General features: G+C 44.9%; 1 protein-coding gene across 1 annotated transcript; it reads right to left on the reverse strand.

The window, feature by feature from the left end:
* Positions 1-498: 498 nt before the first annotated feature.
* Positions 499-12978, reverse strand: LOC119164496 (uncharacterized). Its single transcript, XM_037416693.2, has 3 exons — positions 12760-12978; positions 7699-8618; positions 499-1037 (listed from the first exon to the last, which is right to left on the reverse strand). Exons 2-3 carry the CDS (start codon positions 8602-8604, stop codon positions 954-956), a joined length of 990 nt encoding a protein of 329 aa, XP_037272590.2. The 5' UTR covers positions 8605-8618; positions 12760-12978; the 3' UTR covers positions 499-953.
* Positions 12979-13216: the final 238 nt, after the last annotated feature.

Consider the following 13216-nt stretch of genomic DNA (forward strand, 5'->3'; position numbering starts at 1 on the left):
TTTTGAACGAGAAATTTAAAAAAAGGAGACACCCAACCGAAGGCCCACTCTGTCCAGGTGTCGGGTTCACTAATATCTAATTATGCGCCCCTGAAACCAGATATTTAGCTTATTTAAATATCTGGTGACTGCACACTCGGACACAAGGTTTTCAATAAATGCAGCCCCATTACAACCTTCTTGAAGAGCAATCAGGGCCTATAAAAAGATCTATTGTCACATAGATGGAGTGCTCTGCTCATGCACTGTGAGGAACTTGACAATCCTTTTTGAAAGTTGCAAAATTTCGCACATTATCGCCTGTGAAAGAAAGTTCGTACCAGGATGCATAACTTACCAACAGAATGTGTCTCGAAAAGCCGCAATAAAACAGTCCTTTTAAAATAACAAATATTTTACGAACAGTATCACAATCAAGCAGCATTGTAACGTGCATTCGAGTGTTATTAGTGTGATTACGCAATCCAGTTTTTATCACTGAAAAAGTGCGCAGAAATACAAGTACCTTAGCTTAAAACGCTGAATACAATAGAGCACTCGACAAAGTTTTCTTCACACCTGTATAAATGTCCCGTCAGCAGCTTTGAAATAATTACCCGGTGCACTGAACATTTTATAACAGTATAAATAAAACACAAAGTTCATTTCACACGCAAGATCGCGCTATGTAGGGCATACCAGGAGTGATTCGCTGCTTTATGGAACGGTCTATTGAGCGATACGCCTTGAGGAAGAGGCATCATCGCCAACTGCATCTCACTTGGCACGCGATATTAGATACAACATACGTGGCTTGGCGCTGAAACAGACCACATCAATGTAGCTGTTGGTCGTCTCTTGCGAAAGGTTGTTGCCTGGTATGACAGGACGTCAAGTGGCCGGCCGTAGTTTTCACGAAGGCCGCACCGCGTCGCTCGTGAATACTCGGGGAACGGTGGCTTCTCGCGTTGCGACTACTGCGACTTCAGTTGGTCTAGTTCCTCGGTCAGGGTGTCGTCAGCAAAGTGGCCAAACCTCGACCTTGTCGCCTTGGCGTGCTGCGGCAAAAGAAAAACGAAAAAGAGGCACACATTATTTTTTTACTTGTTCACTTCCTTTGCCTACCTCGAGAAAATTGCTGAATGAATGTCTTATATGGGTGCGAGCGAATAAAAAAAATACCTCGCAGATTCAATGGTACATTGTGCACAATATGCTGTGTGCGTGTACCTGAATGCCAATCTGCGTACTATCAGGCACACTCGGTGCACAACTCACGTGAATTCGTGCGCGCATTGTCGACCTTTGAGAAGTGTGTTATTCACGGCCACGTACATATGCGAACGCCCTTATTGTGTCGATTAGTGACAGCGTGCGCATTGCTCAAAAACCTCAGAGATACACAGTGACTTAGTGAATCTTAGTGAGTGAGTGAGTGAAATACCAGAATGGAGATGTCCAACTTCGGCCCATGCGCATACAAGTAAATGCAGATCGCCATCAAAGCGAGTTATATATTGCATACATGTGTTTCATAAAAATCCTTAGAAAAAACCTTTAGAACAACATCACCATTAGCATAACACAATATACAAAAAAGCAAAAACTCAAGTGCGTCATATTCCATCACACTGAGACTGCATTATTGACGCCTTGCTTCTTGCTAGAAATCGTTCATTCGCAATTGTTTAAGCTACATAGGGCCGGCATTGCACGCAATAATGAACAGCGCGCTTTCAGAACTTAAGTCTTCCGAAAAAAGCAGGGCGTTTCCGTTTGCCTCTGTAACACTGCCACGTGTCTCGACGTCCTCATCACCGAAAGCACGCCACCGCAATCAAGCGGCACTTTGACGGCACTCAGAGCATTTGAATTCGCCTCTTTTAGTCAGACTGCTCTCGCGGTCATTTTTCTTATTGAACCTGTATCCAGGGCGAGGGCCTTCGTGTTTAGAGCAGCGGCTCAATTCAGAGTGTCGTTCAACAACAAAAGCATATGGTGCTGAAGCAAACAAGGAGGAACAAATCCCTCGCATTGCCCTTTATTATAAACGCGTGTGCAGCGGTGACGCCCAACCAATCACTCTCTCCTGGCTTTTCCTATATATCGGCACCGTTTGAGGCCGATCTCAGACCCAAGTACCAGAGCATTCAGGTCAGGACCAATGGACGGGCCTTCGCTAACTCAAGGACTCATGTCGCGTGCGGCACGCCACGGCATCACGCAAAATAGCTCGGTCACGACAGGTTCCCATTTGGCAAAATGGGTGGGGGAAGTGCTTTATTCTAAGCCCCCGGACACGTGCAATATTGATGACCTCCAAATACAACATGGCTGCCGCACGTTAGGCTTAGCGATGACGGCGCAACCCCAGGTTGCAAAATGTCCGTCGCTGCCACAAACTGTTTACTCCCTCTGCCAGAAATAGAAGGGATGATGTCGCAAAGCATGCCTCGCGCAGGATATGCAATCGTGTATAAATAGAAGAACTGCGAGTTGTGCAACTGCGAGGTATAAGTGGTGCCACCATTAGGCTTGCCGCTGTCGCTAAGCCTACACGCGTAACCATTCCAAAGCAAACAAGTCAAGGCATTTTTTTATGGTGGCTTCGTGTGAGTAGCCCTATTATATATCTGAGTCGCAATCTAATGGAGTAGAAAACGATGACTGAACGCGTACGTTTACCCCTACGGCGCATAAACTAGTAGAGACGCCGAATTTTCGTGTATGCATCCAGGCTGCAAAAGTTTCTTTTGACATGCAAATAGCGCAGTGTACAAAGACAGACCCGCCAAAGACTTATGTTTGTAGAGCAGCGGCCGTGGCGTTCAGCCAGCCGGAAGCGTACGAACGTTCTAGGCACCTCAAGCCACGAGCCATCAGCACTCGTCATCTTTTTCTCTAGCCGGCTGGTCACCACTAGCGCTACGCAACAAGCTTTTCTTGGGATACTTCACCACAAAAAAGTTGGTCTGTCTGCCTGCCTGTCTGTCTGTCTGTCTGTCTGTCTGTCTGTCTGTCTGTCTGTCTGTCTGTCTGTCTGTCTGTCTGTCTGTCTGTCTGTCTGTCTGTCTGTCTGTCTGTCTGTCACACGATTCAGCGAAAGTTTAAGTACTTCGGGAACGTTCAGCCATCTTGAACTGGTGGCTGGCTGCATTCATGGTGAACGGTGTCGATCAAAAAGCAAGTATTACCCGTATCTGAGGTGCAACAATAATACGTAAGTATTATGTGTGTTCTTTTACTAGAAAATTCACAACTACATGATTCCAAATACCGCACTGTATCTTACACAGCACAGAAAATGCCATGCTATGCACGAAATAGACGTCCAGCAGAAGACTATCGTCTTTCGATTACTTTTGCAGCGAACGACGCAAGTATGAAGATTTTTTTCTTGCCAGCACTCTGTTTTTAAACCTATGTCGTGTTCTAAAAACAGATCAGATGGCAGCACGAGACACATCCACATTGAGGAGGCAACGTCGCTACCATATGTGCCTGGTTTTCTAACGCCACTTCAACGTGTAATACGTTTGTACATGAGAGTTATGTAACACCAACTCCTGTCTTGGCTTATGTGCCGACAGTATGAGTAAAATGAATAAATAATAAACTTTTACATGTTTCTTGTCGTCGTATCGAGCATGCGATGCAGCCGCGTAGCTGTCTTGAGTCACCCACGTTCCCAACCCACTCAAACTGTACTAGGGTGTGAGTGCGGACTGTTTGATGTTTCATTCTAAGCATGCGTACAGCGCTGACAAAGAATAGAGCTCTCCTCCTGTTTGCCATTCCCTCTATTATTTCTTCTTTGTATGTCCTGTACATAAGTTGTAGCACTGCCACGGACAGACGGTATGGCGCGTTGAATGCCCAAAAATCGTAGCAGACAAAGAGAAATAGGTCTATCTGCGTTCGACAGAAAGAACGAACAGTTTCTTTTTCTGTAGTTCTGCAATGGTGAGCTCACTTCTACTCGAAGCTCTGGGCTATCTTTAGAACACGCCGCCATTTCTCGCTTGTACCTTCTCTTCAGTGGAATGCAAGTTTCGCTCGCAGATAATAGCCGAAAGAGATCTGCTTGTCTGCGATCGTATAAAAGAAAAAAAAGAAAAGATGAAGACGGGGAGCTATTCAAACACAGCTACGACTAAAAAAAACAAGCGACTCATTTTTTTGCCTGCCTCGGACTTCCAATCGTCGTCTCCGGGAGTCAGGCGAGAGATATTTCCAGCGCACGCGTCAGCGAACACTAGAAGGCTATTTAAAGTGCGAGGCGGCGTTCTGAAAGCGTGAGCTCTTTTTGTCGCCATCGTCATATGCGCGAGCAGCGGGCCTTCGTCTCGGTAGTAATCGAAGCATCCTGGAAGAAAAAATATACTATACTGGAAAAAAAACAACGTTACGTAGAGAGTCGTGAGGGCGAGAACAAAAGCGAGAAGCTTTCAGTCCTTGTCAGGTTATAACTATCCCTTATTGGATGAAAGGACAAAGCAGGTAATGGTGTTCCGTCGGTGGACAAAACCAAACGAATCTGACAAACAGAGGAGAGAGAGAGAAAGGCAACGGAGATGCATGGAGGTAAACGAGTTTGCGCTCGGATTTCTACTTAACGTAAGAAAGAAGAAGGTGAAAAATATTAACGAAAGGAAGAAACAAATTGTTCTACTTGACTGCAATGTAGTAATGATGATCTCATATGTTGTCACATTTGCGGCACTTTGGTTAAGTGTAAGTGCTATTGCATTAGATAACGGTACCTACGAAAGAAAGAAAGAAAGAGAAAGCAAGAACGAAAGAAGGAAAGAAAGAAAGAAAGAAAGAAAGAAAAAAAAAGAAAGAAAGAAAGAAAGAAAGAAAGAAAGAAAGAAAGAAAGAAAGAAAGAAAGAAAGAAAGAAAGAAAGAAAGAAAGAAAGAAAGAAAGAAAGAAAGAAAGAAAATGTATACCCTACGCAAAAAATGAAAGGAAGCGTTTTGATGGCCATGTAAGCTGTTACCGATCAAGACATCACAGCGACGTTTACTTGCCGCATCACTGGTGCCTGGTCTTCCTCCGAGGCTAGAAATACGCGACGCCGGCGCATTCCCAAAATAGCATCAGCTCATCGATATCCCGGAGAGCAAGGATCAGGGTCTGGCGAGGGTTTAACCGAGGGGAAAGAGCGGAAGCTTGTCCAGACGAACCATTTCATGTTTTTTTTCCTGCTTCCTAACCTCCGGGACAACATCCCTCCAACAACCCCTATGATAGAAACAACAGGAAACTAAACGATCTCTTGTTAAACTCGGCGCTATACTCGAAAAACAAAGCACCGCGTAAGAACACTACAGATGGATCCCTATTTTAGAAAACTTCGCTTCCCTAAAACAATGCTCCTACGTTTCTTCCTGCCTTAAAACCTCTTTCCAGCTTTCTTGTTTGATCATGGAGGCCTCCCTTTTATCCCGGTATTCTGGACAGGCCTGGGGAGAGGGGTGAAGAGGGTCAGAATGACGTCCATTGAACGGCAGTGGGCGTACGACCTTGCAAGCAAGAGCTCGTATTCGCTTTCAGGGACAATGGGCGAAAGAGGGGGGAGAGTCGCGCAAGAAACCATGAATGGAGCTGGCCCCCGATTGGCCAGCGCCGCGGCGACGCACGCCGATGACGCACTAAGTCGGCGCTGCTGACGTCACGCCCGCAGAGGCTGCCGCCTGCACCGATCCCTTTTTCCGAAGATCCTTTTTTTTTTTTGCCTTTCCATTCCCGAAAGTGTAGACGGTCCTTTCCTCCAAATTGTCGTATGAGGCGGCGGAAAGGGCTGACTCGTCATTCTGCCTTTTTTTTCTAGTCTAAGACTTAACCGTCTTATCTCTTTCAGCAGACTACCCACACGTTCGGGCAGTCAAGCGCCTACGCATTTCTCCGGTGTTGTCGTCATCCCCATCTGCCATGATGTGAATAAGAGAAAACTTTGAAAACGAGTATTTTATGAGGCTAAGATGTGAAGTTCTCAGTTTCGTCACTCGAATTACGCCACCAGTTTCTAAACAGTTTCGTTGGTCTTTTTTTTACCTTAGATTGGTTGAAACGTAAAACGTGAGTCGTTTTTAGCTGCAGCTATGGCTTAGGACCGGTCTAGGGAACACGATTTTTTTTTCCTTTTTGCCCGTTCCTCTTTTTTCCTCATAAAAAGGTGTTTGTTGGTATTGCTTTTCACAGCTGACATAAATAAAATGTACTGCGTGATAACGTCTGCTGTCCGACCACTTGACTCACAACAAGAAGTTCTTTGCAGCGCGGAGACTGGAAGGTTTCACAAGCTGTTCAATGGCATGAAGAAAAAGTAGAAGCTTATTTGTTTATTACTTTGCCTAGTCCTAGTCCAATATTGCGACTCATAACCCTTCTAGTTGCATCCCGGTAAACGTGCAAGGATGAAAAGCAAACCAGAAGGAAGAGAGCTGCCACGGTGTATCTTAACCTTGGCTTTCAGTTATGTCCCTTAAAATAAGTAGTTCTAAGTAACATAAAACGCTAGTCAATATGTCGGCCGTTTGTTTTCACTAACGAACTGCAGTGTGTTCCGTAAGCGAAAACTTCGCAAAATTTAGCGACTAGTTGCCTGTAAAAGGTGCTTCGCCACGAGCGTAGCCTTAGTGAGGAGAACACAACTTGAAAGACGTGAGTAAACAGCTGAAGTACGTTTGTTAATTTTAAAAAACCTTTCAAAAGCAATCAAAACACGCTTTTTGTAGTGAAAATCAGCAAATATAATAGAAATTGAAGCAGTGGACACCAACACCCGCTTTAGTACAGTGTTATCAAGACTCTCACTCATTTCTTTATGAAAAGTCTGTTTTTACGCTACATAAACGCTCACTATTACTCTGTAAATCATCAGTTACAATAACAAACTACCAAAAGAAGGTTTATTAAGAGAGAAAGTAGGAAAGTAAGAATGCTTTGAGGCACTCTCAGAAAAGCTTTTCGCGACATTTAGTGACTTCCTGCTCGTAAATAGTGCTCTTCCACTGGTACAGTTTTACTCAGGTGCAAAAAAATTAACTTAAGCACGCAATTCAACGACCGAGGTACGTATGATCGTCGCAAAAACTGATCGTACACATAAACAATTTCGACAGCCTGCAGAAGAGATTAAGAAGAACAGAAAAGAAACGATCCTAAATGGGAGCTGCCAAGTGTAACATTGGCTTGGTTGTAGTGGAACCTGGGCTTGAAATTCTGTACTTAGAGAAATCTTTTTTTTTTTTCATGGCATAGAAGGAGTAAATGGCGTAGTATATCAGAGATTAAAACGTAGGGTTCTAGATATGTACGAATCTAGAAACGAAAAAATAGATCGGTAGGTTGTTTTGTTTTATTTTTTTGGGAAGAAGCACGTCCAAACTAAGGTTGCGATAGAGTCAACTTTTTGACTTGCGTGTGACGCAGCTCACAAACAGCTGCACAATAGCCACACTTTAGTATGAACCGCACGTTCATTATTTACTTACGTATAGGTAGTAATTCGATACCTTCATTCTGTGGGTGCACTATTTCTCTGAAGCATCGATGGTGAATTTATCATTCGTGTGCATATTAAGCAGAAAAGTGTTATTGACACACAAAAAAGAGATGTGTCCAACACGGCACTTTAACTATGTGATTGTGATAATTATGATGATTATTATGATTATGATGATAGATATAAGGAAATCAAAAGCATACTTACCATCGCAGCCGCTTCCGTTTTCGTCTGCTTGACTCCACCTCGCCAGAATGTCGGTCGTCTGCTCTCGGCTGTGCCCACAGGCCGAAACATGGCGTACTCTTTCTGACCACCTTCCTGGCTGACCGGAACCGTGTGTGCTTCCGAGGCCTCTGCCGCTGAGAGTGACGACCCTGTTGGCTGTGGCACCGGAGGTGACGTCACAGACAGAGACGGTCCATGCGCGGAAGCCACAGCGGCGGTGCCCTTCTCGCGGGGCACAGTCAGGGCGGCCACGTTAGGCTTAGCAGTGGTGCTCTTCACCCGGACGCCACCGGACGCCACCGTGTACTTCTTCGCCGTCTCGGACCGCTTCTCGGGGTCACTGGCGGGTGCCGCCGAGTCGCTGGACTTCTTGCTCAGATAGTTCGCGAGGAGGTCTTTGAGGACGGCCGCTTCCTGCATCTCCTGCTGTTCCAGCTGCGCCTCCTGTTGTTGCTGTTGTTCGGCTCGCGCTTGGGCTTCATACCAGTCGTAGCCGCCCAAGTTTGGTGATGCCCCGGGCGGGAATTGGATCCCCGTAGCGCTTGAGTCGTACTCGTCCGCGTAGTCTTCATACTGCGGGACGACCGGAGGCACTACGACTGACGGGCCGGCATAGGCGTCCACTGCTCCAGTCCACGGGGCTGGCAAGAACTGACCCCAGTCTGGTGAGGATGCTGGGGCACCCAGGGGTACCTCGCTTCTCAGCAGTGCGTAGTAGTTGGGGTCCGCGTGCGCGTACTGGCCGTCCGCGTAGGAGGCGGCGTTCCTTTGGAGACGGCCGTAGACGGGACTCGAGGGATACGAGAAGACGGTCGTGGCGAGGGTGCAGAGAGTGCAGCCGAGTAGAACCAAGATGGCGTCGGTGTACAACATGGTCGCTTTCATACGCAGATTTGTCACTGTGAGAGAGAGAAGTTGGCACTCACTATATGTGGCACTCTGTATACGCCGCAATTACAGCTCACTCTGTTTACTGTTTACAAGCTGTTCAAAAAGTACTTGTCTGCGTCACAAAGCGTTTTGGCAGTTATATGTAAAAAACTAAAAGACTGCAGCTAATCACCGTGGCTACAGAGAATACATAGGCCGATCACTCACCTATCCATGTTTTTTAATCATGTTATACCACCACAAAAACCCAGTCATGCATTCAGGAAAGTGTGACTTTCAATAGGCCTGCAGGATGGCTCAATTCTGTCGCTTCCTCGTTGCGTGTAAACATTCATTAACACACAAAAAAGCACTTTGAAATACGGTTAAATCACAAAACATGTGCTGTCACACACACAATGCCTGCCACTTACGCATTGAGTGCATTCGACACAGTTGTTTACGGCGTAATAACATAGGTCGGAATTATGCGAATGCCCATTTGCCGTGTCAAGCGAAATATTGTTGCACGTTGTTTTACTGGCCTTTGAGGGACGGTTTAATGTTTTCTGGGAAGTGATTTCAGACGTACTACCATTCTTCGAGTGCTCAAACAAAGCAAGGAAGATGACCTGACGAGCGTTGTAACAATGTAGACTCGTGCTCTTCTCTTAATTATATAATTATAGGTTTATCCAATCATATACTTTGCGGTGTTTCAGTGAAATATTTCATAGTAAGTTCTGATATATATGCTAATTTATCCACCATTAGCAGAACGAGAAACTCCAAATGCGTCTTCTTCTCGCTCCCTTTTTTTTTCGCTCGTTCGCAGCAGGTATCATGGTATATATGAACACGTAGTGTGCTGCGCGTGGCACGTGATCAACTGTCAGAATACGTGTTAATGAACAAAAGTGCACGTTAATAATCAGAGGTTGCATTGCAAGTCTGTTTAGTTGGTGTTGCTTTCTGCGAATTGATCAGCCACAATAACTTCTCCAGAAAACGGAGCACCGCCATTTGATCTCTTGTTGTGATGGTGGTTTCGCATGAGCTATCAAGCGTCCTAATGAAGAAATAAGACAATAGATAACGGCAACGCATAAGGGCCAGTTACGCAGAGCCTGCAGATAGAACAATAAAGACTGCTTCCTTTTGTCTGATATTATATTTCAAATCCTAACACCAGACAAGTGCACACCACGTGACGCTGTACTTCTTCTTCTCTTCCTGAACCCCTGCTCCGTAATCCTTATTCAATGCATGCATGATGAAAAGCAGTTATTGCAAACTTTTTCTTGCATTGTTAATAATAAATCACTGAAAATACTGCACGCAGCATGTCACCTGCCACGCTCAACGCAAGACAAACCAAAGTAAAACGAACGCCAAAAAAAAAGCAGTAACCTCGCTAACAACAGTTTCCACAAGTGTTCAACAAGTATCTCCCCCGAAAAGACACATTGTTTCAGGAAAAGCGGCAAGCCGAGATGCTGTCCGCTCTTGAAAAAAAAATACAGTGCTAAGCAAAACGTGTCACGATCAATCACAACAAAAGAAGAACGGCAGCTAAACATTCCGCGCCACCGCAAAGTTCATGTCCCCTACGCCTATTGGATCGCGTGCGCCAAGCGTTGCCAGGGCAACGGCCATGCCCGGATAGCAGGGATTCCTGGGGCACGCTCGGAACAACGAACGACGCTTTCTTTTTTTTAAAAGCACAATGCCAGGAGCTTCGAAGAAACGCTGCAGTGTGAAACGAACCCCAGGAAGATAAATATTGCTCAAGTTACAGGTTGTGTGGCATCTATACTAATTTATGCTTTGGCATTGTTTTGCAATCTTAAAGAGACTACTGCAGTGGCAACACGTTGGAAAACTTGACTCCCACAGCACATTCCGAAAAGCTTGCTGTATGCAGTCTTGAGTCCAAATTTCATGATCAACTGCCTGTAAAGAATACTTGGCCACATGTATACACTTGCTGAGGCAAAGACTGCCTAAACACACAAGTAAGCTGCTGAAGCACACGTAATTTTGCAAAAATCACTGAAAATCCATTTTAAATGGTCCACAATATAACTGTGAAAACACATCCATTCCACGAGGGATGGTTTCAGAAGTCATCTAAGTAACCGCATAAACTTTATGTTTTGTATGTCATGAAAAAAAAAAGAATTGATTGTCTCACAATTCCACCACGTCTCATGAATTGACGTTAACGCTAAAGCATCTCTGGGCCACAAAAAATTACAATTGTGTTAGGCTGACTGTGTCTTTCTTGTTAGGCCGTTTTAGTTAATTTCCGAGTGCTTTTTCGATAGCGATATCAAAGGAAACCAGATATGCTCCAACGTTTTATTTTCCTCGTTGTCAAAATGAGTGATTGTTGATTGATATGTGTGACCTAACGTCCCAAAACCACCATATGATTATGAGAAACGCTGTAGTGGAGGGCTTCGGAAGTTTCGACCACTGGGGCTCTTTAACGTGCATTCAAATCTGAGCGCAGGGCCTACAAAATTTTCGCTTCCATCGAAAACGCCACCGCCACAGCCGGGATTCAATCCCGCAACCTGTGGGTCAGCAGCCGAGTACCTTAGCCACTAGACCAGTGCGGCGGTGCTTCCTCCTTGTCAAAAGTATTCCTCTTAGAGCACTCCTTTGGTTGCATAAGCTCGTAATAAACAACAATACTAGTATAGATCACATCACTACAGACATCTCTTGAGTACCTCTAGGTTCCGAATTATTTAATGCACCGATTTCCTATGGATTTCATTTTTATCATCCTCTGCGTTCACTTCGCCCTCCAAATCACCATCCCACATAGAAGTACGCGGTCTATGTGGTTGCGACGACAGCCGACGAGAGCGAAAGGTCAACGCATGCGTACCAAGCGACATGTTTCACGAAGCTGTTGTTTCATAATAATCAATTTGGGCGCACAATACAGATCTGCGTCCAGCATTCAAACTCAGAATGGCTCCTCAAGGCACGCTGCCATCGAATATGTAAAAGTTAGCTAAGCTTTCATACTCGCTTTTAGACTTCTGAGAAAAATTGATAAATTGCTAAGGCGAATGCTAGAGATACATGAACGAGCCATTGCCGTGTTTTGCGGGTGCTTCATTTTCTACTGAAATTTCACAAGGATCTGACTTTTAAAGATCTTGACTCCTTACCACACACTTGTAATTTTCATATCTATATGAGCAATTTTATTTTTGTTAATTATTAGCAGCGATTTGTTCTTATTGTTTAATTTTCACTATCAATTTTTGTTTGAATTTGCACTAGAAATATTCACTATCTTCCTGTCAAAATATTTGTATCCTAAAGTTGGCACACACTAAAGACATTTCAGTCGTACGCTACAAAACAGTTCATCTCAGTCCACACCACTGTCATAACACATTTTTTTATTATATTTAGTGTTTAAAATGAAATGCAACACAAATATTTGGCTCCAAATAGTGACCTACTTGTGATCAAGCTTTCCAATCAATTAATAACAACTACCGTCAGCTTCTTCCGAGGAACACCTGTTGCACGTCCCGTGGCTTCCGTTAGAACCAATCATCCCTTTGAACAAGCTTTAGGGTGACAGGTGACCTTAAAAAGTTAGCAGACCACTATGCTGCTGATTCGCAGATCCCAGGGTCAAATTCTGGCTGTGGCTGCTGTATTTTTGATGCAGCCGAAAAATCTGTAGGCCCATGTGGTCAGATCTGGCTGCCTGTTGAAAAATTCCAGGTAGTGGAAATTTCCGGAGCCCTTCACTGTGGTGTCTCTCATAATCATACGGTGATTTTGGGACGTTAAATCTCATATATCTATCGAAAAGTTTTAAGACCATGTAACGCAGGGTACGGCAAGTAGTTTGGAAAAAATTCAAAATGATACGTCAGCACTGATCGTGTAGCAGTCAACACAAGGAAAAGCAAATACCCAACGGAGTTTTAGAGTATAAATTGTAACGCGTAAACTATCTTCTGACTCCACAAATACAACAGTAAAATAGAAGAGATTTTCTTCATTTGATGTAGAATTAGAGGACGAAGAAAGTATCGGCTATTCTCTACGAGGTTTGCTTATGTCGGAGATTACCTGTGTTTGCTCATTAGAAAAAGAGTGTTGTTAATAAGGAAAGTGTTTAGCACTCACCACAGATGAGCTTTTCAATGAGGTTGCAGAGTTGCCAGCCAACAAAGTTCCGACGTGCCACCGAAGCACCCGCACCACAAACCGTGAAAGAAAAACCACGCACTTGTCAGGTTTAAACTTCCTAGAAAGAGACGGGTTTCACACCGAAGCACCTGACCAAGGGAGATCAGACGAGCCAACGAGCAACCAGCGACGCTCTTCAAGTGGCCCCGGCGACGCCGGAACTTAAATACCACTGGCCCGAAATGTCACGCTCGCGGTGCATGCCGGGAACACAGACGTGCCGGGATCCCCGGCATGAACGGGGCCCGGCGTACGCGCGCTTTGGGAAAGAAGGACCAGTCGCATTCCATCCGTTCTTTCCTCCTCTTACAAACTTCCCTGAGCCACCTTTTCCCCTTTTTTTCTCTGGGAACGTGCGAGTGCGTTTCTTCCTCTCCCTCGCTTAATACCACTC

Source organism: Rhipicephalus microplus, chromosome 8, assembly GCF_043290135.1.
Source record: "Rhipicephalus microplus isolate Deutch F79 chromosome 8, USDA_Rmic, whole genome shotgun sequence".
Classification (NCBI taxonomy): domain Eukaryota; kingdom Metazoa; phylum Arthropoda; class Arachnida; order Ixodida; family Ixodidae; genus Rhipicephalus; species Rhipicephalus microplus.

Excerpts from the sequence above, each read along its gene's own strand:
- LOC119164496 (XM_037416693.2), bottom strand. The coding sequence starts at position 8,604 with ATGAAAGCGACCATGTTGTACACCGACGCCATCTTGGTTCTACTCGGC. Across the intron at positions 1,038-7,698 it reads AAACGGAAGCGGCTGCGATG|CACGCCAAGGCGACAAGGTC; the intron begins GTAAGTATGCTT and ends CTTTTGCCGCAG.